This window comes from Fomitopsis serialis (genome assembly GCF_022376445.1).
Source record: "Fomitopsis serialis strain Sig1Antser10 chromosome Unknown B0H18scaffold_112, whole genome shotgun sequence".
In the NCBI taxonomy this organism is placed as follows: Eukaryota; Fungi; Basidiomycota; class Agaricomycetes; order Polyporales; family Fomitopsidaceae; genus Fomitopsis; species Fomitopsis serialis.
Genome location: NW_025955072.1, coordinates 112,270 through 136,121, shown reverse-complemented (window position 1 = coordinate 136,121; position 23,852 = coordinate 112,270). Strand labels below are relative to the sequence as shown.

General features: G+C 54.4%; 13 protein-coding genes across 13 annotated transcripts; 3 read left to right on the top strand and 10 right to left on the bottom strand.

Moving 5' to 3' along the window:
* Positions 1-262: 262 nt before the first annotated feature.
* Positions 263-722, bottom strand: B0H18DRAFT_1124045 (uncharacterized protein; the record flags this gene model as incomplete). Its single annotated transcript, XM_048034787.1, has 3 exons — positions 263-379; positions 432-595; positions 650-722. The coding sequence occupies 3 exons, from the start codon at positions 720-722 to the stop codon at positions 263-265; spliced, it is 354 nt and encodes a 117-aa protein (XP_047887924.1).
* A 630-nt stretch (positions 723-1,352) lies between these two features.
* B0H18DRAFT_1037369 (uncharacterized protein) lies at positions 1,353-2,691 on the bottom strand. Its single transcript, XM_048030402.1, has 4 exons — positions 2,669-2,691; positions 2,174-2,600; positions 2,107-2,111; positions 1,353-2,043 (listed from the first exon to the last, which is right to left on the bottom strand). The coding sequence occupies exons 2-4, from the start codon at positions 2,450-2,452 to the stop codon at positions 1,722-1,724; spliced, it is 606 nt and encodes a 201-aa protein (XP_047887923.1). The 5' UTR covers positions 2,453-2,600; positions 2,669-2,691; the 3' UTR covers positions 1,353-1,721.
* Positions 2,692-2,937: 246 nt separating this feature from the next.
* Positions 2,938-4,241, bottom strand: B0H18DRAFT_60759 (uncharacterized protein). The gene is made up of 9 exons (XM_048038770.1): positions 4,163-4,241; positions 3,988-4,108; positions 3,838-3,933; positions 3,721-3,783; positions 3,598-3,663; positions 3,484-3,531; positions 3,325-3,429; positions 3,154-3,258; positions 2,938-3,101 (listed from the first exon to the last, which is right to left on the bottom strand). Exons 2-9 carry the CDS (start codon positions 4,102-4,104, stop codon positions 2,979-2,981), a joined length of 723 nt encoding a protein of 240 aa, XP_047887922.1. The 5' UTR covers positions 4,105-4,108; positions 4,163-4,241; the 3' UTR covers positions 2,938-2,978.
* Positions 4,242-4,705: 464 nt separating this feature from the next.
* On the bottom strand, positions 4,706-6,974 carry B0H18DRAFT_1037361 (uncharacterized protein). Its single transcript, XM_048030401.1, has 12 exons — positions 6,632-6,974; positions 6,529-6,582; positions 6,407-6,469; positions 6,271-6,354; positions 6,107-6,223; positions 5,975-6,058; positions 5,806-5,913; positions 5,679-5,750; positions 5,426-5,629; positions 5,359-5,363; positions 5,034-5,301; positions 4,706-4,984 (listed from the first exon to the last, which is right to left on the bottom strand). Exons 1-12 carry the CDS (start codon positions 6,701-6,703, stop codon positions 4,829-4,831), a joined length of 1,287 nt encoding a protein of 428 aa, XP_047887921.1. The 5' UTR covers positions 6,704-6,974; the 3' UTR covers positions 4,706-4,828.
* Positions 6,975-7,076: 102 nt separating this feature from the next.
* B0H18DRAFT_1037358 (uncharacterized protein) lies at positions 7,077-8,355 on the bottom strand. Its single transcript, XM_048030400.1, has 5 exons — positions 8,126-8,355; positions 7,909-8,073; positions 7,880-7,884; positions 7,538-7,796; positions 7,077-7,484 (listed from the first exon to the last, which is right to left on the bottom strand). Exons 1-5 carry the CDS (start codon positions 8,201-8,203, stop codon positions 7,266-7,268), a joined length of 726 nt encoding a protein of 241 aa, XP_047887920.1. The 5' UTR covers positions 8,204-8,355; the 3' UTR covers positions 7,077-7,265.
* A 180-nt stretch (positions 8,356-8,535) lies between these two features.
* Positions 8,536-9,911, bottom strand: B0H18DRAFT_60596 (uncharacterized protein). The gene is made up of 6 exons (XM_048038760.1): positions 9,707-9,911; positions 9,586-9,648; positions 9,361-9,528; positions 9,287-9,291; positions 8,986-9,238; positions 8,536-8,932 (listed from the first exon to the last, which is right to left on the bottom strand). The coding sequence occupies exons 1-6, from the start codon at positions 9,788-9,790 to the stop codon at positions 8,720-8,722; spliced, it is 786 nt and encodes a 261-aa protein (XP_047887919.1). The 5' UTR covers positions 9,791-9,911; the 3' UTR covers positions 8,536-8,719.
* Positions 9,912-10,462: 551 nt separating this feature from the next.
* B0H18DRAFT_60639 (Alpha/Beta hydrolase protein) lies at positions 10,463-11,622 on the bottom strand. Its single transcript, XM_048038766.1, has 2 exons — positions 10,848-11,622; positions 10,463-10,797 (listed from the first exon to the last, which is right to left on the bottom strand). Exons 1-2 carry the CDS (start codon positions 11,495-11,497, stop codon positions 10,548-10,550), a joined length of 900 nt encoding a protein of 299 aa, XP_047887918.1. The 5' UTR covers positions 11,498-11,622; the 3' UTR covers positions 10,463-10,547.
* A 469-nt stretch (positions 11,623-12,091) lies between these two features.
* Positions 12,092-13,283, bottom strand: B0H18DRAFT_1138244 (uncharacterized protein; the record flags this gene model as incomplete). Its single annotated transcript, XM_048035608.1, has 2 exons — positions 12,866-13,283; positions 12,092-12,796 (listed from the first exon to the last, which is right to left on the bottom strand). The coding sequence occupies exons 1-2, from the start codon at positions 12,965-12,967 to the stop codon at positions 12,092-12,094; spliced, it is 807 nt and encodes a 268-aa protein (XP_047887917.1). The 5' UTR covers positions 12,968-13,283.
* An 852-nt stretch (positions 13,284-14,135) lies between these two features.
* Positions 14,136-16,251, top strand: B0H18DRAFT_1037342 (uncharacterized protein). The gene is made up of 7 exons (XM_048030399.1): positions 14,136-14,313; positions 14,363-15,117; positions 15,144-15,439; positions 15,472-15,614; positions 15,638-15,963; positions 16,033-16,142; positions 16,207-16,251. Exons 2-5 carry the CDS (start codon positions 14,381-14,383, stop codon positions 15,809-15,811), a joined length of 1,350 nt encoding a protein of 449 aa, XP_047887916.1. The 5' UTR covers positions 14,136-14,313; positions 14,363-14,380; the 3' UTR covers positions 15,812-15,963; positions 16,033-16,142; positions 16,207-16,251.
* On the top strand, positions 16,252-18,709 carry B0H18DRAFT_1037334 (NAD-P-binding protein). The gene is made up of 10 exons (XM_048030398.1): positions 16,252-16,473; positions 16,588-16,724; positions 16,787-17,050; positions 17,144-17,175; positions 17,484-17,508; positions 17,559-17,649; positions 17,705-17,819; positions 17,872-17,947; positions 18,103-18,585; positions 18,655-18,709. The coding sequence occupies exons 2-9, from the start codon at positions 16,642-16,644 to the stop codon at positions 18,422-18,424; spliced, it is 1,008 nt and encodes a 335-aa protein (XP_047887915.1). The 5' UTR covers positions 16,252-16,473; positions 16,588-16,641; the 3' UTR covers positions 18,425-18,585; positions 18,655-18,709.
* Positions 18,536-20,370, top strand: B0H18DRAFT_1037326 (NAD(P)-binding protein). Its single transcript, XM_048030397.1, has 9 exons — positions 18,536-18,611; positions 18,667-18,870; positions 18,973-19,205; positions 19,273-19,288; positions 19,344-19,375; positions 19,446-19,470; positions 19,526-19,616; positions 19,672-19,780; positions 19,841-20,370. The coding sequence occupies exons 2-9, from the start codon at positions 18,788-18,790 to the stop codon at positions 20,278-20,280; spliced, it is 1,029 nt and encodes a 342-aa protein (XP_047887914.1). The 5' UTR covers positions 18,536-18,611; positions 18,667-18,787; the 3' UTR covers positions 20,281-20,370.
* Positions 20,371-20,381: 11 nt separating this feature from the next.
* Positions 20,382-20,859, bottom strand: B0H18DRAFT_1124037 (uncharacterized protein; the record flags this gene model as incomplete). The annotated part of the gene is made up of 2 exons (XM_048034786.1): positions 20,382-20,658; positions 20,717-20,859. 2 exons carry the CDS (start codon positions 20,857-20,859, stop codon positions 20,382-20,384), a joined length of 420 nt encoding a protein of 139 aa, XP_047887913.1.
* Positions 20,860-22,009: 1,150 nt separating this feature from the next.
* B0H18DRAFT_884416 (C-type lectin protein) lies at positions 22,010-23,722 on the bottom strand (the record flags this gene model as incomplete). The annotated part of the gene is made up of 5 exons (XM_048041025.1): positions 22,010-22,126; positions 22,183-22,222; positions 22,280-22,396; positions 22,455-23,056; positions 23,111-23,722. 5 exons carry the CDS (start codon positions 23,720-23,722, stop codon positions 22,010-22,012), a joined length of 1,488 nt encoding a protein of 495 aa, XP_047887912.1.
* Positions 23,723-23,852: the final 130 nt, after the last annotated feature.

Below are 23,852 nucleotides of genomic sequence, written 5' to 3'. Positions count from 1 at the left end.
AAGTAGAGGTGGGGCGGTATTGGGATGCAAGCGATAGCACGACGACAACGATAACAACGACCACAATGAGCTATGCTACAGATTGGGTCTGCAAAGACACGGATACGAGTAGATACAGATACATGAGGGTGAAGGAATGGATTATTCAACGACGGGAAAACGGACACCGTGTCCGTAGCGCTCATGAGGACTACCGTCCAGCGAGAGGATAAATGGGTAGAATGGAAGACACAAGACGACTAACGCATCCAGATCAGGGAGCTTAAATCACGAGGTACAGAGCGATGACTGTGCTTCCGACCAGGATGCTCACTGTACTGGCACTGCGATCGACGACGCTGGCGCCGCCAGACTGCTGTGTTGTATCATCGAGATTTCCCTAGTTAGAGTAGCTATTAGACTCGTCAACACTTAAAGTGCACAACACTCACAGAGCTCTTCGTTGCACCAACTACGTTCGTCTCGCTAGGAGTGGCGGCGGACGAGGACATACTAGCAGCAGGGACGATGCCGGCGGCAGCAGATTGCGGAGGTGGCATGTCGGGCGACAGCTCATCCAGCACGTAATGCATGGGCCACCAAGGGGCAGCAAGCACTGTCAGATACGTATGAGCGATTCCCCTGGTTCCTGCGTGCACAATTGACGTACCGGACGGCGCTAGGCTCGCCACGAAGGCGAGCGCTACAAAACTGCGCACAAACACGCTCCAGAACAGGAGCATCGCACGATGTGAGGATGAACGACGCAGTGAGGTGTGAAGTTAGGATACAGAACGAAAGGACGCCAGCCCGGATGAAATGGCGAGTCCGAGAAGGCAGACCACGGATTATAAGGCGGGATACGTACAAATTGCGCAGCGCGTTGCGAGTGGAGACGAGTGCGATGCACGTTATATGTGATCCACTTCGACTTGAAGTAAGCCCAGCGGAAGACGGCCTTGTATTTCGAGACGTGCATGTCGCGTTGCCGCTGGAGCGGGACAACTCACTGAAGCTTCCTCGTGTAAGGCAGGACTAACACAAGTCTATATCCGAGGGCTAGCTTGTTTACGCAGAAGTTCTGCGTATGCGACTAGCTATGGCTTTCCTTGTATTCTGGGGTGTCGAGCGCGAAATCGATAAGAGTACAACATGCCTCGTAGTTACTTCCGAATACAATGTCTCATTGTTTTGGTCTGTTGACGTCAAGCCACATTGCAAGTTCTACTCGATCGATTTTTTGCACTGCAAAATGACAGTACATAGAATCGAGTGCGACATATTAATATTGTACGATTCATGCGAGCTGGACTGCGAATGGGCCATGTGCTTACACTGGTGGCAACTGTTCACACCGTGGAGAACTGGTTCTAGCCGTCTCCAGTAACAGCGAGGGCTGCAGGCTTCGGTATTGCATAACGGAAGGTACATACTTCCTATACAACGCAGGGCCTTCAAATTTGCATGAGTGCCAACGGTGGACTCGCAATGATTCACAGGGTGGATATTATAACAACGATGTCCATGAGAGTGTGAATAGTCTCACACGTGAAACAATAAAATGGGATCTATGCCCTGCCAGCTCCTCCCAGGGCAGAGCGTAGATATTGGTCCAACGTTCTGTTGAGGTCGACGCGGCGGGCTCGATATTTGAGGGCAGTGAGTGTACCATTTTGGTAGCGTGACATTATATCCGGAGCTTCATTCTTTGGTCCTGTGGCCGTGACTAGGCATCGTTGGGTCTAGGGTAGAGGAGCATGAATGGTACCCAAAGCACAGGCTTCGACCCGACTCACGACGTCAGGAAGTCCCTGAAAGTATTCAGCCGTCATGGGCTCTGGGTTGTCCGTGATGATGTATGTTCCTAAGTAATAGGGGGCACCGCCAAGGTGGGCGATCAAGTCTATTTGTCCCTTTGCGATGCGCTTGTTGAAGGCTTTGTTCTTACACGGTGCCCACTGTCCATTGTGACAGACCATGGACGGCTTGATGAAGTACGAATCCTCGATGGATTCTCCAGGAACGAAATCAGAAGCAGTAACAAAGAGAACGTGATTGAATCCGCTGTCAAGGACATGGGTTCGGTCAGCCGGCATCTCACGATCGAGATGTCCATTTTAGACGCACCATGTCTTCAAAAAGGTGCCAGGATTCAGTCACGGTCATCGGTCAGTAAGGGCCATCGTGAACCTACCCTTTGCAAGTGGTCTAGGGCTGCTTGAGTGATAACTTTCATAGGAAGCGGCGTGAGAACGTCTTCGATCCTCCTGCCCTTAGCCTGTGCGGGACCAGCAACGATCATCTCGCCAGCTGGGCGAGAGCCAGAGCCAGAGCTGCCTGTCTGGGTCATTGAGACCGGCCCCCGTTCACCAGACTGAGATGCGTCGGCACCAGGAGGAGCATCGGATCGAACGACCTTGTGTTCTGACTCTTCCAGCGCAGGGCTCGATGCGAACTCGGTCAGGCTGACCATAGACCCTGCCGTACTAGAACCCGAGTCGCCAACGGTAGCATCATCCTCGACCAGGGATTCGCTACCAGGTTGGAGCGCCGTAGTAGACGGCTCGCCGTTCACGTCCGACTGTGGCTCTTCTACGAGGACTGATGTCCGAGGCGGCTCCCTATCGTCCGCCGGCTGCACAAACATCAGAATCTGACCCAAAAGCATCTGAAAAAATAAGATACTGACGTCGGCTGGATTCGTCGCGGGTTGTTGGGGTAGATATCCACCAACGCCTTTGTACACTTGAGCGACCTTGTTGCGGACAGTACCCAGGAGGCCAGGCCGGCTGGATGCATCCTGGATGAGGCGCTGAGATCATGCAGCTGAGATCCGGAACATGTAGGATAGCGTACCTTCACTACTTCGACGGCCATACACAATGAAGCCACCTCTTCCTCATGTTGAGCGATCGTAGAAGCGAAGCGCTCATTCAATTGTTCGAGATGGAGCTGCCGCCGATGAAAGTGCACGAGAAATCAGGAACACGAAGATTCGCTCACTTGATTGGCTTTACCTGTCGTTGATTTGACTCAACGGTGAGCGTCTCAATCTTTCGTTTCAGTTGCCCATTTTCCTCGCGGAGGAACCCCATCTCCACCTCCATTCCTGAGGCTTGGGACTGCAGACACGTTGACGATTAGTGAGGCCAAACGAATCAGTCGACACCATACTTGAGACGTGGAGCAGGCTTCTTGGGCTCCTTTGAGAAGCTCTTGGAGATCGCTGGACTCGACATGTGCAGCGAAAAGCTGTTTGACCAGGTCTGACACCCGTGCCTACCAGGATAATGTTAGAGAAGTTGGGTGGAAGGGCGGCGCGAGGCGAAGGAGATGTTCTATCACCTCGTTTTTGACACGCTCGTCTTCAAGACGGCCCATCACACCATGTGCGTCGACGAGCTCGTCTCGAGCGACAGCTAGTTGCTGTTGCAACTCGTCAACGTACTTCTACGCGAGTCTGTCAGTCATCTTCTCAGCTCATGTGTCAAATTTTCGAGTCACCTTCGAAGCGCAGAAGTCCGTTTGTGTTGTTCTTGTGGGGGTCCCGTCCTGCAAATTCCATACGTAGTCAGTTTGTGTGCATCAACGTCGGAGCATCTATCAATATGCACGCACTTGCGTTCCATTGAATCCCCTGGTAGGAGCATGCGTCATGTGAGACACCAGCTCTTGGAGCGAACTCTGGCGATACACAACAGCGTCACCGCACGGCTCACTAACCACTCAACATGACGCTACCTGCATCGTACGCGTGCGGTCACTGATTGAAACGAGCTCCGTGCGGAGGGAATCGCTACTCTCCTAACACTATTGATTTGCACATTCGAGCTCGACATATTAGACGAGTGTGCGTACCTTGGGTGTGAACGCCGCTTCAAGAAAATCTTTCCGGAGTTCATTGAATTGTTCGAGAGATATCGCTTCATGACTGCCTTGCCGTGAGCCTCCCGACTAGTGTCATGGTAAGCCGGTGAATGAGGGATGTGAGTGACATTGCCTCCGCACCCTTTCATTTCCGAGTTCAACTCGAAGACGGATAAGCTCTGCAGCTTGCAGAGCGATGACTTCTTGTGCTACGGCTGGCGATATTTGCACGATCGGGCCGGGCGCATTCATTGGCATAATTCTGAGGCAGAGTCAATGTAAATTTGGGGTAGGCCGAACTAGCACGGAGACTTACAAGGTCGAACCACGGGGCGACTGCTTGAGCAAAAATCAGCTACACCTGGAGCAAAACAAGACAGAACGGGAGTGACCGCCGTGAGCTTCGTCGACCGTTAAGCAGCAGGCATGGTGCCGGTGTATATAAGAGGCCTGGAATGCGTGCGCCGCATCACGGTCGTCAAAAGCCTCGTGGAGGCCGCATTCCTTACCGTGACGCCACGGTGCCATTTCAAAGTCTAGGTCAGAACGCTTCTCCAGGAACATGTGACCCTCGATAGCACATACTGTACGTAAGTTGTTAGCTCTGCCAGCAAGGCGCGGAAGACGTCGTGCCACACTCACCCCGCAGCACTGATGAATAGACTTCCAGTAAACAGCGGGTACCGTCCAGGACTACCAGGGAAGCACTGCGGCGATGCTGCTTGGCATGGGTACGTAGCTTAGAGTGTCAATTATCCTCACCAGCAACCCGAGCTTATTGAACCCAACGTTGTGAGAACATCTCGCAGGTGGCCTTGCGTCACGAGTTCGCACTGTGGCAGCGCAGCGACGTCGAAACATTCTCGTGAACTTCCACGTGTATGGGAATCGGGATCGTACGAAGTCATTGCGGTATTTGAGCGTACTATAACGAAGGATAGACATATACCAAATGCTCGGTTTCATTCATTCGGTGTGTTCGTCAGGCGTTCTGACGCAGATATCGATTCAGCTTCGAGTTGAAGCCAGTTCTCCGCACCGGGAACTTGAGTGCAGAGAGCTTCCCACCCAAGTACAACTCTCTCAGAGATCCGTACTCCGTCGGCTTCCCTGACGAACCGACAACTCCTCGTTGCGTCTGTGAGATGTCAACAAAGAGCGAAAACTACTGCCAAGGCCGACGTTACCTTCTCGGGAAGCCGTTCAAATTCCTCGACATTCATATGCTCTGCTTCCCCCACAGTATAGGTGCCTACGTAGTAGTAGGCTCCCGAGAAATAAGGAATGACCTCAGTAGGTCCTTGCTTTTGGAGCCGCTTGATGGACTTTAACTTCGCGTCTTGCCACTTTCCCCCCTTGCCATGAAATAATGCCGGTTTGACAAAGTGCCCCGTATCCGGACAACTAGCCCACACAAACTCAGCAGGAGTTACGATGACGATGTTCCGGATACCCCTTTGAGGCAAGTATGTGTTAGTCGCGGGGGCAAAGGTCAAGAATGCTACGGCTCACAAAAACTAGGAATTGTAGCGCGGGTATTAGAGCCAGCACGCAGGCTATGACGAGACTAAAGACTAACCTCGCTGAGTACCCGAAGATTGGGCTCCTTGTTGGACAACGCTCGGAACATATCTTCCAGGACGCCTCCCGGTGTCATGTACAAGCGAGGGTCGTCATGGCTGATAGTAGACAACGAGGCGGTATTTCCTACCACGACATCATCGCTCGGACACTCACCCCCTTGAGAAGCGATGCCACTTTCGATATTTGGCTTCTCAGAAGCCTACAAACGCGTTGATGAGCAGATGCGGCGACCATTTCGTCGGACTCACCTCCGCCTTATCACTGTTGCCGATCTGCTCCTTCAACTCGACGACCTCGATTAAAAGTGATGCTTCTTTGGCCTAGATGGCGCGAATATCAAACCTCCCCTTCTTTCAATTCGAAAAGACCACCGACCTTGGCTTTGGCCAGCTCTTCTTGTGTCTTACGCGTCACCCATTTGTTGAGACTAGACCCCCGCAAGAACGCAGTTGTTGCATTGTCTTCAATCTGTTGACGTACTTTCTGCCATGAAATCGACTCAGTATGTTGTATAGATCCACAGTGAATGAGAGTCGAGCCATACCTGCTGGTCCGATATCTCACCGAGCAATTCCTGAATATGTTGAGAACATAAAGCTAGCTGATGCTCTAGCCATCCTTGGTCCTGCTGCACATTAGATCAGCGAGGGTTGACATTGACACTGATGGGTCGGACCTCAGCACCCCGAGCTCTGTCTTCCATCTCATCCAACATGTTCTCGAGGAAGCATACATCATCATCTGTTTCCTGGAGGCGGAGAGTGTTCTGCCTTGCCTCTTCTACAAAACGCGCCTGTGCAAGGTGAGTTCACCGACCCTCGCTCGTGGTTAATCAGTTACCTTTGCCCGGCGCAGGTCCTCGTCTGAACCCGACCGAGCAGTCTCGGCCCGCGTTGCTTTCTCTTTCAGCACATCGTTGGATGCCTTCGTCACCAGTCTCGTCAAATCACCTCTATTTTCCCCATGAGCCACTCACCTCGAGCTCGCAGATTCGATGTTGCGAGTCACGTAGCTGCGATCGCAGCTGGTTGGTGATAGACTGGGAAGTTGTAGTCGATAAGATCTGGTTCATATACGCTTGGAAGGCAAGACACATACTTCTACAGCAGACAATTTTTTGCGTAACTCTTGATCGCATTTAGTGTCACGACCCTGTACTGGAATGTCAATCCGATAAGTTGTGGTTAGGGATCCAGCTGACTTCTTTGACAATGTTCCGTAATTCATCAATCAAATCCCGTATGTCGTGACGCTCCTTCAGCTCGTCCTGCATATATCTATCAGTAACCTTCTGGAGCACGGTGCATCTCGTACCTTGGCTACTTTCATTTCATGGCGCAGACGGCAAAGCTCTGCGTCCTGCAGCGAGACGACATTCTCTAGCACATTCTTGGCAATACTGATACCTCCTTTGAACTGCATGGTCTCGTTGATGGCGTAGAATATGCGATCGAGTAAACTCGCCAGCAGTTGAGATGTGCGCAACTGACGAGCGAATGTACTCAGCCGCCAACGCTCCAAAGAGTTGCGGGTTGCTGGTATGAATGCCCTGTGCAGAGCCTTCATATGAGCTATCGAACGTGACACAAGCGCCCCCATGTACGCTTCTTCTCTTCGGTCTCCCACCATGGGACGCCGATTAGTTTACCGCATTCATTACAAGCAAGGTGTCTTGCCTAACATAGCCCGATCTCGAGCCAAAGTGGCGCCTGCAGGCCGTCTTCGTCACGGGATGATCACACCTCATGTACTCCTATCGGCGGAGCGAAAGCGCAGACATTACCCTGAACTCAATCATTACACCAGAAGCATGTACGAATCTTGAACCGTCTGCGTCACTCGCCATCACCTGACGAATCGCTTTCTCCAGCCTCGAGCTCCGCCGGAGGGTGCAAGGCTTGCAGCGCGTTCACGAGACTGACGACCAGAGCGTCGTTGAATGACACTCGTCTCAGAGTGAACTTCGTAGCGCTCAGCTCTCCAGCCTCGAAAATGGCGTGAAGCTGTTTGCGGTGGCTCTTGTGGCCAGACTGAGACAGGAGAGCTCCGCGGGTCTGATGCGCCTCTGAGTAAGCAACTCGGGGGCAACATAAGTTAGCACACGCACCTTATTCGGCAACGCCCTCGAATCCTCCAAAGATAGCGCGTCCTTTGCCGTGACTGCGTACGTCCCGAGGTAGAGCCAGCTGCCTTCCGCACGAGCGATGAGTTCGATCTTGGGATTACGGCGCAAGAGCTGTCGGTTGCCTTCTTGCCATTGACCTTTCTTGCTGAGTCGACGATCAGGTTTCACGGAGAATCCCACGTCAGGAAATTCCAGCCAGTGAGTCTCGTCGCCAATTACTACTATGACGTTCTTCTTTCGGCTAAAAGCGCATCCAGACTGAGTATTTCCAGGTGTAAGATCGTATGTACACGCACTGATACTGATAGCAGCGAGTCAGAGCACTGATATAGCGACAGGATGAGTAGAGTCACCTTTTTGGTCTCTTGTATGAACTTGCGAGGTGTGGTTTCGTCGCAAAGAACTACAATGCCACGAGCATCCTTGTATGAATACTGGCCAAGACTGACAGAAGGCTCAGAGCCTCGCATTCGGTCACGAATGCGCGCAACCTCGGCTTCTAGTCTGGCGTGCTTGCCCTGGAATACGTACAATTAGCCCTGGCAGGTCGCAAAACAGCTTGATCTGCACCTGCAAGTCGCTGTAGCCCGCTTGCAGCTGAGCCAATTGCTGTATCAGAGACTGATTCGAAGTCTGCAATGTTCGCATCACCGAGTCGCGATATTGTAAGGCTGACACAAAAACCACACACCTCGATATCTTCCAGTCGGCTGCGGAGCTGCTGCCCTTCCTCGCGATTGAACGCCGGAACGATGTGCTCGACACCACTAGGTACGTCGACGTGTGTTGTTGCCATGTTGTCCAGGTCCCAACGACTGCAGTGGACCACCGGTTCTTCAAGGTGGGCGTTTCTAGCCTTTCCCAGGCTGACATGCGCATGCAATGAGGCGCGTATTCGTATGAAGATGCGGTTACAGTTACAGAACGCATGCAAAGAAAGACGCACCGCATATTGAACTCAATCTCCATGAGGCGATTGCGCATTGCACGAAGCACTCCACATCTAGACACATTGGTAGGCGGCCGTTCATCACAGGCTAGGCATGCGTCGTCGAAGGTCAACATAGAGTTTGGTTCATGCTTCTCCAACGACAAAGGATAGTGGATTGCATGATCCCGAAGTAAGGCAGTATTTTGTTCGCACTGGGCTTGCATAGTAACTCTTCAGTCAGTGTCATCAGAGCCCTCGCTCTCTTCGCCCTGGGGGCCACCAATGCCGACGTTGGCACTGGACGCGAGGCAATCCCACACCCGCTGGTTCACCCCAACCCTTCTGAGGCTGATCTTGGTCATCGTTATCTCGCCGTTCTCCAGCATGGATCGCAGATCGTCACGGCGACTCTTGGTCCCAGCCAACGTAATGACACGGGATTGCACCTATGCACCGATCATCAGAGCAGCGTACCGACGATTCGGAGCAAGACACTCACCTCTTCAGACAATTCCCGGAACGAGTGAGCCGGCAATGTCTCCGCCGAGACCGACGTATACGTTCCCAAGTAGTACCACACTCCAGAGATACATGCCATCAGTTCATTCGCGGGACGACGCAGCTTGCCATGTTTGACGGTGGTCCAGTTGCTCTTCTTGGACAGTCTACGGTCCGGTTTGATGACGTATCCCGTCGCCGGAAAATTGTCCCATACAACTTCGCCCCGCGCGATTATCACACTGACTCGTCCACTAAGGGTACTGGTGAGCTTGAGCGAACGCCTGGTATTGAATGCTTACAGTGTCTGGAAGTGATCGTACCGGGGTAACGTCAGAATACCATCCACTCGAGGAGCACATCGCGTCGAACTCACATCCTTCATCATCTTCAAAGGAGCGGACGCGGTTCGCTGAGAAGAGATGGGCAAAATAGCAGCTTCACCCTCTTCCGGAACAGCACCAACAGCGAACGGACGTGTCGAAGAAGCCTCCGTCCCTGGAAGCGGTCTTTGCAGGTCTGCTAACTGCCGCTCCAACTGAGCCTGTTCTCGCTGAGATGCAATTAGCCGCGGCGCAGTCCAGTACGATGTCAGCCATACTTTGACGGTTCCTGCTGCTGCTTGAGCCTTTCTCAACTCAGCAGTCAGACTCGCATTCTGTGCCTTTGAAATAAGTTGAGTGAGAATGTGCCATACTCGCGGGACGCGTTGAGTTGCTTACCTCCGCGAGTGCAAGCCGTGAGCGAAGGTCTTCCACCTCCAGGTTGCTGAGCGAGGCGATCACGTCGCTATTGTTGCTCTCCATAACACCCTACAATACAGGGGAGAACTAGCTGCTAGATGGTATGCGGCTGGCGCGCATATACTGTGATGGAGTGAGGACAAGGTTGAATCGATGAGAAGAGGACCGTCGAATTGTATCGACACGAGGTCCAATTGTATCCGAACCCAGTTACATCCACGCTATTGACGCTATCAGCGATGATACGCGTGCCAGCCATCTTTCAAAGAATCAAGCTGACGAGGCTCGTTGAGTGGCTTCAGGCAAGAATATTTGCAGTAAATGACGCGACGCTACGGAGAAGTCTACGGTGAGTGATGTCACCCTCGTGTCAGTGCTTCAAGTTGGAGGTACACGCAAGTCGGAACAGCCAAGGCTAGAGCGAGCTTGTTCGTATTCCACATTGCGAGAAAGAACCATAGGCCCTTCTACTTCAGCGGGATGACCTTGGGGCGAGGGCGAGCCGCTTTGGCGCGCGGTGCTGGAAGATGCGTACAAAGATGGCGAAGACCACGCATATAGACGTCCAAATCATCGACATGCATGAAGCAAAGCAAGATTTCTATATGCCCAAGCATCGACGTGGCAGTACTAGTATGGAAAGAAAGCATCGAGGCCGTCGAGACTCGACGACTCTCGAGGCATTACTTGCCTGCCCTGAAGCTACTCTACACGTGCTCTAACAGGCGCGGTACACTTAGCACTGGCATTATACAACTGGCATAACGGAACTACTGGGAGACTTTGAAATCTCAATCCTCTGGCATCTTCATTTCGGCCTCTAGACGTGCTCGACATTCGCTTTATTCTTCGTTGGTTCCCGTTGAACCTCACCGCTCCCTTCCGGCAAGCTCTGGTCCACCATCCACTCCCAAAGCTCGAGTTGATTGTACGCTTCCGTCCAGGAGTCGTGCCCGAGGCCAGGATATCTGCAGAACTTCACTTGAGGCGCGTGTATTTGCTGCAGCGCCTCGTACATCTCCTTAGACTGCGAAATCGAGATGATGTCGTCCCTCTCGCCATGATGGATCCTGTCGCGATATCAGTACGCCAGTCATGCAAAGACCGTCTTGGTGCTCACCACTGCGGGATGTGCTTGATGTTTAGTGCGAGCAGTGGCTCACCTCCTCCGCATATCGGCACAAGGCTCGCGAAGCGTCTCGGCGAATGCTGCGCCAGCTCCCACGTACCATACCCGCCCATCGAGAACCCAGTGGCGTGCACCCTCCTGATGTCGACGCGGTAATCCTCGACGATCTCATCGAGCAGCGACGACAAGGCCGGCGCGTTCCACCCGTATCCGTATTGCATGTTCAGGGAAGGTGTGACCGTGATGAAGCGTTCCGCGACGAACTCGCACACGCTCGCGGGAACGGGCGTCGCGCTCAAGTCCTCCTTCTGCACCCGTTGTCCGCCCCTCAATGGGATGTCGACCTTTGGCCCTAGGCCGTCTTTCAGTCTGTCGTAACAGAGGATGATTTTGGGTACGCCATGCCGCAGGGTGGCGTAGCTTTCCTTCTTCCCTCTCTGCGACTCGCCTGCGCCGTGGAGGAAGAACACCAGAGGCCAACGCTTCTCGCTGTCGGCATCGTAAGAGGGCGGAAGAGACACGAAGTACTCATAACCGAATGCAGAGGCTGAGCGGGTCTGCTTGTAGAACTCGAAGGAGATGTGCTTCGTCTTTGCGTACGGGTGCCCGGGATCGATGCGGACCTGCTTCGTCGTCGACATGGCTCGTGGAAGGACACCGGTACTGGTGAGGCGCTTTGCGTTTGAATGCTACCCGGGGGCGGCTGCCTTTGCCACGGTCCTTTATACGACGTCTCGTATACCCGGAACATCGTTCTCCGTGTATACGGTTCAAGTACGGGCCATTCCTCGGCTTGCACCAAGCTTGCACTGCAAAATGTGGAGACATCACGTGCGGTATGCGCATTCGCATTGAACTGGCCGTCGACGGTAAGTTACCAACAGGTCAACCTCAGCGCTCAGCGCTCAGCTTTGGCTCAGGTCCCAGAGCTCTGTCGCATCCACAGGCTTCACGTCGCGTTGGTTTAGTTGCTCGGGAGGACTGGAGACAGCCATAGGTTCGCACAGCTTGGTCCGGCAGAGACAATATGATTGACTCCATATATGTACGACAGGAGGCAATATTACACAGGCAAGGAGCAAATGGCACAGAGACAACGGATGCGCAGGTACAGTAAGTATTGATTCCAACGTCCTCAACTACGTAGAGTGAGTCCATCAGTATATGCGATTATATCGTACATATGTACCACGTAACCGTCCATCCTTGATGCACATGTTGGACCGTCAGCAGTGTCACGCCCATCCGCCGTTGCCATTCGGTGGCGAGCAGAATGCACATAGACATTCATTCGCGTACCGCGACGGAAATCGCTGCGCACGGAGCACGAGAATTTGTTCAAAGTACGCGCGTTGAGATGCCGAGGGCACGACGATGCGCGCGCTCCTCGATTGCCTACGCGCCGCGGCCAAAATGGCGTTGTATTGTGCGAGGGAGCCGTCCGGCCACACGCCAGGCTGGAGTATTTCGACGCGCCTCGCACGCAGGACCAACACGAGTGTATGGCCGAAGTGTTTTTCCACATACCGCTCAAAGACTTTCAGCTCCTGCGCCGGGATGGTGACTGCATATTCGAGCGCTGTGAGCAGGGTTCGTTCCAGTTCGCCGACCTTCTCGCGCGTGTAGCCTTGCCTAGCCATGGTCGCGATGGCCGCGTTATTCCAGTTGTGGTCCATCAAGACCTTTTGCGCCACGGTCAAGGCTGCAAGAAAGCAGTCTGTGGCGGACTGGAACACAGGCTCGGGACATTTTGTCTTGACTTTATCGACAAGGTACAGTGTGGCTATTGCGACATTGCGGTGGAAGTTCCCGATTCGGAACGTGTTCGAAATGACATTGGATAAGCCATTCGGAACGAAGGTCACCAGAGCCGCATCGTTATAGTGTATATGGTCTAAGAACCGCGCGCTGAGCGCGACCAGTTCAGCGTGGGCGACATACTATTTTGGGGAGGGGGAGAGAATGCAAGTCAGCGGAGGATAATGTAACGACCGGAGAGATGAACGCACTGTGTGATCAGGCTGGGGCGCGTTCATTGTGATGATTAGAAGGGAGATGAGGATGAGGGATGCAGTGAGTGAATGAGCGTAGAGGCCCATTTTTCCTGCCATTTATACGCTTGTGCGGAAGCCACACATCAGGCCTATTTAGGAGGTGGCCCGGCCAACCCCAGGAGGTGTGTATGATAACGATGAACATTACCTGACCCGCGAGTAAATTCCAGGACGGGATTTGGGGCGGAGGAGCGGAAGGGAGGATGGCGTTAGCGGTGTTTCAATGTTGTATGCGAGGGGGGACGACAAGCGAACGTATCACTTCAAAGAGTGTGACAATGGAGCCGACGTAAATGATATATACTCGACGTCTGTGCAGGTAAATTACATGACACGCACCGCACGTTCCGTCCGAACGCAAGCCTCGCTAAGCCATGACTCACGTTTCATCAGGAGGTCCACGGTCCATATTAGTGCGTTAGCTTGTCTTCCATGGTGGCGCTGTGCCTAAAAGGAGCGAGTGACCACACTCGCTGATGGTGACAACAGAGCCCGTCAGGGCTACATCTGATACAGACTCCCTGCAGACCGGTGGCCGCTTCGGAATCTGCGTAGAAGAGGTCGTCAGCTCGCGAACGTCGCCGAGTATGATCAACACACACCTAAGTCCAACCGACGACGAAGCGTAGGGTATACGCGTGCTTGTGCACAGCAATGCCCTATAGCACGGAGACATGTTTAGTGGGAGGACCGTACATTCGTTCACCTACACGATCATGATACACAACCGCAACGAGAGGGAGAGATGTCTGCACGATTTAGTACTCGATTGTCCATCGAAAGCCACGAATGGAGAACAGTCAAGCGTGGATCAAGCAGTCAATCTCCCACATCACCAGTAGAGGAGACGAAGGCATTGAGAGCCATGTCCCTAGGCATTAGCGAGTGGGTACGGAGCGCGTCCACGCCCGTAGGTAGAAGTGCACAGCGGGAAATTTTCCAGAAGAGTGCAAAAGTCGCGAAGACGAGCTCAAAAGCTCATGTAGAGCTCGTGCAGAGCAGAAATTGTGTCAGCTTAGTGTACGATGGAGGATAGAAGAATCACAATGCTTGAAGTTGAAGTCGTCGTTGATCTCACCAAAGAAAACGAGAGTAAGAAGGAACGGGTTCTCGGCGAGCTGGCAAAACGACTCGACACGCAGACGCCTGCCCTGAAGCCGATGAACCACGTGATGATTCGCGTGTTGTTCGCGTCGCGCGCCTGGTCGTTGGCGCCACAACCGATCGTCCTGTACCATCTCTCTGCGTCCTCTCTCCTCCCCACGCAGCCCCAAGACTTCAACGGATCTTGAACAAACCCAATCCACTGCATCATACTAGAAAACGGGTAATTGAAGCGGTCTCTGAGCCACTCGTATAAGAGAGGATCCAGTACCAGGTTTCGCAGTTACACATCGAATTGCAGGTACGCATGCATGGTCATCCTCGGCGTGCATGCAGTAAAAGATTCATAGCCATAGACAAGACAGGATGATTCTAACACCATCCATGGCGCCTCCGCCCGCCTTCAACTCTGCTACGCCATCCGCACACGGCACGCGACCTGCTGTGGTGCAGCCACCCCTCACCCAAGCATCTGCGAAGGCTCCGGTTCGCAAAGAGGATCCACAATGCTCAGACGCAAGCCTATCACACCTGAAAATCCCTTATGTGCTTCTAGACGCTTCGGTGGTGACGCATACCATGGCAGCGAGGCTGGCCATGTCACTGCTAGGCCACATTCTCTTCCTCAAGAGCCAGATTCCTTTGTGCGCACATTCCGTTTCCTTTCTATTTCGAGACGCTTATCTCCGCCACAGCCCGGTGGTCCAGCTTGCCCGCATGCCAGGTGGACGGTCCGATACACGGGCAGCGAAGCGCCGAAATGACCTCCTGGCCACAATCGACACGCTAGAGTCTCATATGCACACGACATTTACCGCTCTGTCTACTGCGCTCGCCCGTCGCAAGTCTCGAGATGAAGATGTTGCTTTGCCTTCGACGGGTACGGCGCATCTAGCCTTTGTGCTTGGGCCGAGTGTCGGAGCTGCTCGTGCGCGGATCGTATACACTGTCAATGGCTTGGAAGTCAAAGTGTGGGGTGAACGAGACGATATTCCGGGTCCATCTAGACATCCACGGGCAGAGGAACCCGATGCCGATGACAGCGAAGAACAGGAGGAAGCCGAAGACGACTCAGATGAACAGAGCGAAAGCGGAGACGAAGAGTCCGAAGATGACGCCGAAAACGCAGAGGATCAGACGTGAGCGATGAGGAATCTCCGTCCGGGCCGCCATCGTCGCGGTCACCTTCACCTTCACCCCCAGCTTCCCGCTCCCAGTCGCACACATCGTCGCCGACACGAGAGTTGTCAGAGAACGTTGCCCCACCACCAGCGCCTCGACGCGCCTCGGCGTCGCCACCGGGTCAAGTATCCAGTCAGACATACGCGGAAGAACAACAGAGTCTACGCATTGCGGAACGACTTCTCTCGCGAACTCTCGCGAATGCTTGCGCAGAAGACGGCGGGGGCATGTCCTCTGAGCTTGGTACGGGTTCCTCGATTTCATGCGTCTTTCAGCATCGCTGATTCTCTGTCCCAGCCCGACGCAAACCCACATTCTACTCCGCGCACCGAGGCGATTCGCGCACCCTGCGTGGATCCCGAGGCAAAACCTGACACGTTCGCTTGAAGGGACACTCCAATCTTCCTCGATGATGCGTGTGCCGCGGACGACGCTGCACAGACCAAGAAGAAGGGCCTCGCAAGAGGAGCCAAGACAGAGGGTGTCTGGGTAGGGTGCAGTAGCTCGAATCTCGCTGCTGGCATGCAGCTTGGCAGCGACGTTGACGAGGATGAGGCAGACGAGATGATCTGGTGGGTATGGGACGGAAAGATCGTTGGGTTCTCAGACTGGTGAACCCAGTTTGAATACCACGAGGCGACGATCGGATTTAATTGGCTCGTCGTGGAGGACCGACACAGATCGCACATTGTTACCACACGTATCCCTTGCCTGTACATATACCCCGCAGTGACGAATACGGGATGGTTCACATCTAGGCAAGATTCCTGGCGGTTATCGTCAGGATTGGCAGAGGTATCAGGTGGTGTTCGAACATTCAAATGATCAGAGTTAACCTTACTAAGTACCCTGGCGCGTCCGGGTCAGATAAGGATATCCTGAGGCACGAAGGTGTAAGGAATTGTCCGTCTGCCTGGGGAGACCATTGGGAGACCAGCTCAATGATCTGTCCGGCGCTAATCAGAAGCTAATAATTCAATAATAGCAGGTCAGTAACCATAAGTACTTACTGTGATGTCGTAAGTACAGAACTATGCACTGACATAGTACTGGCATCTATCATCATCACTGCGAGCATCCCACACATTGACGTGACCTATACCCTGTCCGTCTCGTTCCATGACTGGCCAACCGTTCTACCGCCATTGTTCCCTGCATTTCCCCTGATTCGGCGCGCCGCAGACACGCGGTAGGCAGGATTCAATAATTCATGGCCGCCGTACCGCCGCTAATTTGCGTCATAATCCCGTAAACGACCCGGCCTCGCCCTGACAAGGTCTGTGCGATGCGGGGAACATGGGAAAGTTCGCAACTCACCGAACAGTAGGCAACGAGGCGAACAACAAACTCAAGCTCACGTCGTACGACACCCTCTTCCATCCCTCCCCTGCGTGACAGTCCTTAAACCGACCGTCTGGTGGATCCAAAGGAGTCGTACCGCCGCCATGGGTCTCTCGCAGTCGAAGAAGTTCAACCCTGCTAACCTGCCAGACCTAACGGGCAAAGTAATCGTCATCACTGGCGGCGCGTGAGTGTGCCTTGTTCGGGTCTCAGGCACTCAGCCTCTGACCAGCATGTCCAACTTTGTAGAGCAGGCCTGGGATTCGCGATAACCCAGCACCTTGTCCGCAAAGGTGCCAAAATCTACATCGCAGCGCGTGCCATCGACCGTGCGGAGGATGCTATCAAGAGGCTCAAGGCGGCGGGCCTCGGTCCGGGCAATGGACAACTCGAGAGCTTGGAGCTTGACTTGATTGACCCGCATACCGTGAAGCGGGCGGCGGAGGAGTTCATGCGCAGGGAGAGCCGGTTGGATGTGCTGAGTGAGTTGCGCTGTGTCTCGAAACGTGCCTTGTTCGCTGACGAGCCGTAGTCAATTGTGCTGCCATGTAAGTGATCGGTTAGCCAGAGGATCGACCCGGTAATGATACAAGCTCCTCTCTACAGCATGATGTGCCCGTATCAGAAGACAAACCACGGTGAGTTAATGACGCCTGGCAGTTGTTTCCATATTGTCGGGCCCCAGCCTTGAGAAGTAACGCTATGGAATCCGCTGTCAGAGCGGGACTGAACGGTCCTATAATGGGCATGTATCCAGTTGTGCAGTCCTGTCAACTCGCAGAGTTGATCTAGTCGCTTATGCCTATGTGAATCTACGTCGGATCCTGGCTTCAGGTGACGCGCGTTCTGTGTCACTTGAATTCAGTACCGACTAAAGTGTGGGACCCAACGATATGGAGATACTCATATTTTGTAACAATACCGTGCTGACGATCGAGGCATGTAGGTATTCAGGATGTCGTGATGATCAAGTTAGTCCATAGGCATCCTATGTTCATCACGGAACTTAAACAGTGTCCAGCCACATCGGACATTTTGTCTTCATCAAAACACTCCTGCCCATCCTGAAGAACACCGCGAGCGAACCTAATAGCGATGTCCGCATAGTGGTTGTAAGTCCGTCTGGTTACTCATGAAAAATCACACAAAGAATGACATGCTGCCTAGGTATCCTCTGATGGCTACGAGGCGGTTCGACACCCTGTCAAGTTTGAGACTATCGAGGACTTTAATCTGGAGTACAAAGACGCTGTCTTCCCCTGGCCGTCGTTGCAGCGATACTGTACGGTCTCGCCGTGCACCGTCAGATAAACCAACTGACAGCTATCGTTTAGGCTATAGCAAGCTACTTGTCTGCATGCAGGTCGCAGAACTGCAGCGACGACTGGACGCAGAGGGCGTCCCATCATTGTCCTGTCCACACACCCAGGAGCGGTCAACACAGGTGTGTGTTCAATGACCCTGCTATTTCCGTCCCGTCATGTCCCACCTCAGAAGGCGGATGTCGCCGATCCGTGAGCTGAAAGGGCCTGCACGCTGCTGTGCACTTCAGCCACCTGCCTCAGATTTATGGTGGCGACACCTGTCACTGATCCTGCACCCACAGATGGCGCACAGAATTGGCTCGCCACTCTCGGTACCGGCTTCCTCGCGACCCTCGCGACTTGGATCGTCAGCCTCTTCTTCACTCTCCCCACAATAGCCGCGTACGGCACCGTTTTCGCTTCGGCCGCGCCGGAAGTGCGCGCCGAACCTAGAAAGTATCGTTCTGCATACATCACGCCGCCTACGAAGAACACTGGGCTGAACGAAAAGGCGCGGGATCCGGTGGCGGCCAGGGAGTTGTGGGAGTTGACGGAGAGAACGCTGAAGGACATCGGCGTGTAGTGCCGCTTCTAAACGTGTGTATCTTGTGTGCTCGTGCAAAACCAGCCTTCTGGAGCCGTGCCCACAATGCTGTGCCTATCTACGTACATATTCAATAGTGTCAATATAACTGGGTAGGAGGAGGAGGAGGAGGAGGAGGGGATTCCATTTAGTCCTCACGTCTGCGTGCCATAAGGCACAGTTGCACACCGTCAGTGCCGCACCAATCAACGTTCGGCGTTGTAACTTACATAACTGTGGCTTCCAGCCTTTGAAATCCACGCCAAATAGTCCTCGACTTCATCGCTTCTCGATGGCAACAGTCACACTACAAGGCGGACGCTATGGCAGTTTCACAGCTTCGGCCATCTCTCCCTCGACGCTATGGGTCTCTTTTCGAAGTCGTTCAGTCCTGAAACCGACCTCCCTGACTTGAAGGGCAAGGTCATCATTGTCACTGGAGGAAAGTGAGCGTCATGTACTACTTAATCCTGCCCACCTATGCCCATCCGCGCCCTAACTCTATCCGCGCGTCTCCCACATTTCGCTCACCACCTGTGAACCTCCAGTTCCGGCGTAGGATGCGCTGCCATCCGGCATCTCGCGCGAAAGGGCGCGAAGGTCTACATGGCCGCACGAAGCGAGGAGAAGGCGAAGGCAGCGATCGAGAAGGTGCAGAAGGCCGGCCTCGAGCCGGGCAACGGCGAGGTCGTCTGGCTACCGTTGGACTACAGCGACCCGAGGGATGCGAAGAAGGCGGCTGAGGTGTTCATGGAGAAGGAGCAGCGCTTGGACATTGTTGGTGAGTCGGTCGTTGTCTGGAACAACGGGCGGGCAAGTGACTCTGACCGACTCCTGTTCGAACGCAGTCAACTCTGCTGCATTGTACGACACTCTCCTCGTGTCAGTTGACTGTAGTTCTGATGTTGACGATATAAAGACTCTTGACTCCGTTCACGAAGACGTATGATGGTAAGGAGTTCCTCCCTGACTTCCCGTGACGACTGCCCATCACCGAATGTACTCATTAGTATTCGCCTAGGCATCCAAGAAATTGCAGTGGTCAAGTATGCCCATCTCTCCAGAATGCTAGATATTCCAAAACGAATGCATCTTCCGCAGTTACTTCAGCCCATTTGTGTTCATTCGAACACTACTCCCTCTGCTCAAGCGCACTGCCCAAGAACCAAAGAGCGACGTCCGAATAGTAATGGCAAGTCTGCTTGTCTCTTTGCATGAAACAAATCCGACTGACATATTGCTCTAAGCTCACGTCAGAAGGTCACCGTATGCCTCCGAAGGACTGCCACTTCCGCAGTATCGAAGACTTCAACCGTGAGTTCAAGGACGAATCATTCGCTTCGAATAGGCGATACAGTATGTTTCCTCCAGGTTCGTGTTCACAGCTCCAGTGCTGACCTTGTACTCGTACGGAAGACTTGAGCAAGTACATGGGCGTCCTACATGTGAAGGAACTACAGAGACGTCTGGATGCCGAAGAGGTTCCCATCATCGTCACGGCCGTTCACCCTGGGATCGTAAACACAGGTGACACTAGTTTATACCTCGGCCTCTCAGAGAAGTGTAGCTTACATGACTCAGATGGCGTTCAGAACTTCGCTCACTCCGCGGGGACCTTCAAGGCTCCTGTGTACGCCTTCATCGCCAACGCATTCTTCACCAGCCCCGAGAAGGGCGCCTACAGCACCGTTTTCGCGGCAGCTGCTCCAGCTCTACGCGAGGATGTGAAGTACAAGGGCGGATACATCGTGCCTCCAGGGAAGCTAGGCTCCGTGTATTCGCCAACGGAGGACCCCGAGCTCGGGAAGGAGCTATGGGAGACGACAGAGAAGATCCTCGCAGACATCGAAGTTTAGGTATCGAGCACTCCTTCTCAAGACAACATGTCTTTGTGTATTATCTCCCTTCTCGCTCTCTCTGGATGTATCTGTTGGTGGGCTCTGGATAAATTGTGGGCTTACAGCCTCGTCACCGACCAGACCATCAGCCACAGCTTTCCCTGCGGTGGCGCCGTCGCATAGATAGGGACGTCTCGGAGCTCCGCCTCGACCTTTACCGTGCCCTTTGTGAACACCTCGCCATCCCACAGCGCGGCCCACGACTCGGGTGAGTGGCAGAACACCTGGATCACATCCGGGGTGTCATCGCCGCCAGGCTGCGAGTCCCGCACGCCCTTGACGTCCGCGCTGTAATGGAGGCCAAGGATCAGTGTGCCGGGGAGAGGCGAGAGTAGACTTGCGAGGCGCTGTGCGAGCGCGAGCTGCTTCGTCTCGTCAAAAAAGGTGCAAGAACGTCGCTGCGTTGATCGCTGAGATGCGGCCTTGCAGCGGAGTGAGGCTGTTCAGGCTCGGGAGCGCGGGTGCTGGCGTGGAGAGCGGCGCGTAGAATGGCAGCGCGCTCGTGAGATAGTTGGCGTCGAAGATGTCGCCAGGCATGGGTCTGTGACAAGCTACGCTCGAGGGGCCAGTTGCAGGGTGTGATTACCCCCCGTACCTATGGCTTCTTCGCTGTCGCCCTATCTGGCGAGCAACTGCCGTTTCCGCTTTGGGACTCTGAGGATTTCGAGCTCGACCTTCCCGAAGACGACCCAGAAGACGACCCCAGTCGCGACGATCCCCTGCCGGATGACAAGTCGGATGAGGTGTACGACGAGGGTCCTGGGGGCAGGGAGCTCTCGCCGTGGTGCGACTGGCAGCCGGATCCTGACGCACCGCTCTTAGCTGTTATCGTCATGTCATGTGGGGGTGCGGTTTACACAAGGGAGGATGATGCCGACAAAGCGACGCAGTGAGTCTAATGCCTTCACTCTCGATCAATGTTACTCATAAGTCGGTGTACCCAGAGAGGACGTACGTGCGATACTGGATGACTTGGCAGCCAGCTACCTATGGCACGGTGATCTGCGCCCCAACAATCTTGTGCGTGCGCCGGCAGGCACGGAACTGTGCAAGATACACAATCGTGTCCACGAGTGGAATATCATTGATTTTGCCTGGACCAGCGTCGACGATGCAAACGGTGATACCGAAATCAAGTTGAAGAACATACGTGACCACCAACGCTGGGGCTTTCGGAGCTATTGTTTCTGGCATGGTCCCCCTACTTGAGAATCATGTTGCTCGTTCACATATAACTTAGTGCAGCTCCGTTCGTTACATATCTGCATTGCTGTCCAGACTTTCTATTGCTGTCCACTGTGTACATGTATATGTCCTAACCGTCCGAAGGGGTTGATGATTTTCTCAAATGAATATTACGGGCCCTGCTGAGGCTGTACGCTAAAGCTGAAGAAGGTAGAATCTTCGTCGCGTACGATTCCTCAATCGACGGGGCATATACCAATTAATCAAGTACACGACTCTGAACGAGTTTTACTTGCGGCTGCGACCAAAGGAAGAACGAAACAGATGCGGGACAACTGGGTCGGCGCTCCAGTCCGTGTAGTGAGACAATATGGAATGCATCAACAAATTCTACAAGTACAGTTACAGTTCTGACAGTTATTCGTACATACACAGACATAATAATCAACGAGAGCATACTCGACGTTACACCATTGCTTTTACGCCACCAGGACTTCTGGATTCAACAGTCGTACGCCACCCTGGCCCCGACCCACGGGTACGGATAGTTGTGCTGGTAGAAGTTGCGCACTGTGCAGCGCTCGCCCAGGCGGGGGATGGTCGCGTACGATGCGCCGAGCTTTAGAAGGTGACCGAGTCAGCGAATAATTTTGCCAAGCAGAGAAAAGCACATACCACGACCTGGTGCTTCGTGTCATAGAAGTCGGAGGAGTAGCTGGAAGGCATGACTCGATTAGATGACGCGCTGCAGTAGACGCGAGACCGTACACACCCAGGGAAGATGCTCGTGCCCGCGAAGCCTTCATGCATGTCGAAGAGCGTCGACGTCCACTCCCAGACACCGCCGTTGGAGCCCCGTCCTTCGTCCTTCTCGCCCCCGGCCGTCGCACTACACAGTCGCTCAGCCCGCCGCCAGATTGGAGACAAGACGAGTCAGTAAAACTCACGGCATAGGGTGCCAATTTCTGAAACCCATGTTCGCGCCCTCCTCGTAGCCAACCTGGTACGTGTCCAAGAACAGCCGCAGCTCCGGCTCCGTCGGGATCCGCCCGCCCTTGCTCGCCGCATACGCCACGAGGTCGTCGTACGCCGTGAGCACCGGCCAGTGCCGCGCGACGTCCATCGGCACGGACCCGTACAGCGCGCGCACGCTCACCTCGCTGTCCTCCGAGTCCGAGTCGAGCACCCAGCTCGGCGGCAGCCCGACGCGGTCCTTGCCCGCGCCCCGCCAGAAGTCGAGGAAGTCCCCATTTGTGACGGGCCGCCAGGAGATATTGAACTGCCCGACGGAGACGGTGCGCTTCGGGCTCTCGTTGTCCCAACCGAAATCGTGACCGGCGACGGCGTTGGTAAACTCGGGAAGGAGATCGTCCGGCTCTTGGTCGTCGTGGCCCATTGTGAGCGTGCAGGGTCCGAGCGTGGCATAGGGCGTGGTAGGCGCAGGGGTGGCGTCCCATTGCGCGGCGAGGTGCTTCCAAGGAGGGGTGGCGAAGCCGGGCGGCGGGAGCATGCCGGTGCCAGCGCGCTGGATGAGAATATAGAGTAGGGTCTATATTACCCTTGGTCAGTGCCAAGTTGAGCTGACGGGCAGATGGGGACCAACCTCGATGTGGAACCCGTCATGCTCCAGGACCATCACCAACGTCCTCGCGAGTCTCCTCGTCAAAGGTCGCTCGCCCTTTTTGACCTCCTCATACAGCCGCATGAGGCGCTCCCGCACCCTGTCGCGGTACGCGAGGACCTCGCCCAGCGCGGGCCAGTCCTCGTCCTTCTCCGGGACCTCTGAGTGCGAGTGGCAGTACTCCGGGTCGTCCACGTGTGGGTCGATGCCGCGCTCGAAGATGCTCGTGAACCGCACGGGCTCGACGGGGCGCTCCTTCAGGTACGCGGTCATGAGCAGGTTGAGGAACGTCGGCAGGTGCCCCATGTAGAAGAGCGGCTTGTGCCGCAGGTCGATGGGCTTGCTGTGCAGGAGCGAGGGTGGGATCATCCCGAGGGTGATCAGGTCCCACACGCGCCAGCCGTCTTGGAATTCGGAGAGGGAGGGCATGTTGTAGGGGCTGCCTGTGGGGTTCAGGGGCGAGCAGGGAGTGAGCGAGAGGCGGGGGAAGGTGACGGCGGGGCGCTCGAGGATGTGGAGAGCGAGGGAGTCGTCGGTAGGGGATCGGAGTGTCACGACGATCCGGAGATGAGCATCCGTAACTATGTTGAGCATGTCCTCAAACGATCGCTGCATAATCGTTCGAATCAGCGGCTAGTGAGGCAGACCAAAGATACGTACGCGTCCCGTCTGGACATGCAGCTGGTCGAATGCAACCGCGTCAGTTGCAGCACTCAGAATTGAG

Coding starts and splice junctions, on each gene's coding strand:
- B0H18DRAFT_1037369 (XM_048030402.1), bottom strand. CDS start 2,452: ATGGTCAGCCTGACCGAGTTCGCATCGAGCCCTGCGCTGGAAGAGTCA.
- B0H18DRAFT_60759 (XM_048038770.1), bottom strand. CDS start 4,104: ATGCCAATGAATGCGCCCGGCCCGATCGTGCAAATATCGCCAGCCGTA. Junction 3,664..3,720: donor ACCGCACGCGTACGATGCAG/GTAGCGTCATGT, acceptor GTGTATCGCCAG/AGTTCGCTCCAAGAGCTGGT. Junction 3,532..3,597: donor GGGGATTCAATGGAACGCAA/GTGCGTGCATAT, acceptor TGGAATTTGCAG/GACGGGACCCCCACAAGAAC.
- B0H18DRAFT_1037361 (XM_048030401.1), bottom strand. CDS start 6,703: ATGCAGGACGAGCTGAAGGAGCGTCACGACATACGGGATTTGATTGAT. Junction 6,355..6,406: donor ATCGAATCTGCGAGCTCGAG/GTGAGTGGCTCA, acceptor CTGGTGACGAAG/GCATCCAACGATGTGCTGAA. Junction 5,630..5,678: donor GCAACAGTGATAAGGCGGAG/GTGAGTCCGACG, acceptor ACGCGTTTGTAG/GCTTCTGAGAAGCCAAATAT.
- B0H18DRAFT_1037358 (XM_048030400.1), bottom strand. CDS start 8,203: ATGCGAACATTGCAGACTTCGAATCAGTCTCTGATACAGCAATTGGCT. Junction 8,074..8,125: donor CGGGCTACAGCGACTTGCAG/GTGCAGATCAAG, acceptor TACGTATTCCAG/GGCAAGCACGCCAGACTAGA. Junction 7,485..7,537: donor CGAGGGCGTTGCCGAATAAG/GTGCGTGTGCTA, acceptor GAGGCGCATCAG/ACCCGCGGAGCTCTCCTGTC.
- B0H18DRAFT_60596 (XM_048038760.1), bottom strand. CDS start 9,790: ATGGAGAGCAACAATAGCGACGTGATCGCCTCGCTCAGCAACCTGGAG. Junction 9,529..9,585: donor CAGCAGCAGGAACCGTCAAA/GTATGGCTGACA, acceptor CAGCGAGAACAG/GCTCAGTTGGAGCGGCAGTT. Junction 8,933..8,985: donor TCCGGGAATTGTCTGAAGAG/GTGAGTGTCTTG, acceptor ATCGGTGCATAG/GTGCAATCCCGTGTCATTAC.
- B0H18DRAFT_60639 (XM_048038766.1), bottom strand. CDS start 11,497: ATGTCGACGACGAAGCAGGTCCGCATCGATCCCGGGCACCCGTACGCA. Junction 10,798..10,847: donor ATCAAGCACATCCCGCAGTG/GTGAGCACCAAG, acceptor ATATCGCGACAG/GATCCATCATGGCGAGAGGG.
- B0H18DRAFT_1037342 (XM_048030399.1), top strand. CDS start 14,381: ATGATTCTAACACCATCCATGGCGCCTCCGCCCGCCTTCAACTCTGCT. Junction 15,118..15,143: donor AGCGAAAGCGGAGACGAAGA/GTCCGAAGATGA, acceptor CCGAAAACGCAG/AGGATCAGACGTGAGCGATG. Junction 15,440..15,471: donor GGGCATGTCCTCTGAGCTTG/GTACGGGTTCCT, acceptor TGCGTCTTTCAG/CATCGCTGATTCTCTGTCCC.
- B0H18DRAFT_1037334 (XM_048030398.1), top strand. CDS start 16,642: ATGGGTCTCTCGCAGTCGAAGAAGTTCAACCCTGCTAACCTGCCAGAC. Junction 16,725..16,786: donor ATCGTCATCACTGGCGGCGC/GTGAGTGTGCCT, acceptor CCAACTTTGTAG/AGCAGGCCTGGGATTCGCGA. Junction 17,051..17,143: donor TGTGTCTCGAAACGTGCCTT/GTTCGCTGACGA, acceptor TCCTCTCTACAG/CATGATGTGCCCGTATCAGA.
- B0H18DRAFT_1037326 (XM_048030397.1), top strand. CDS start 18,788: ATGGGTCTCTTTTCGAAGTCGTTCAGTCCTGAAACCGACCTCCCTGAC. Junction 18,871..18,972: donor ATCATTGTCACTGGAGGAAA/GTGAGCGTCATG, acceptor GTGAACCTCCAG/TTCCGGCGTAGGATGCGCTG. Junction 19,781..19,840: donor CGCTTCGAATAGGCGATACA/GTATGTTTCCTC, acceptor CTCGTACGGAAG/ACTTGAGCAAGTACATGGGC.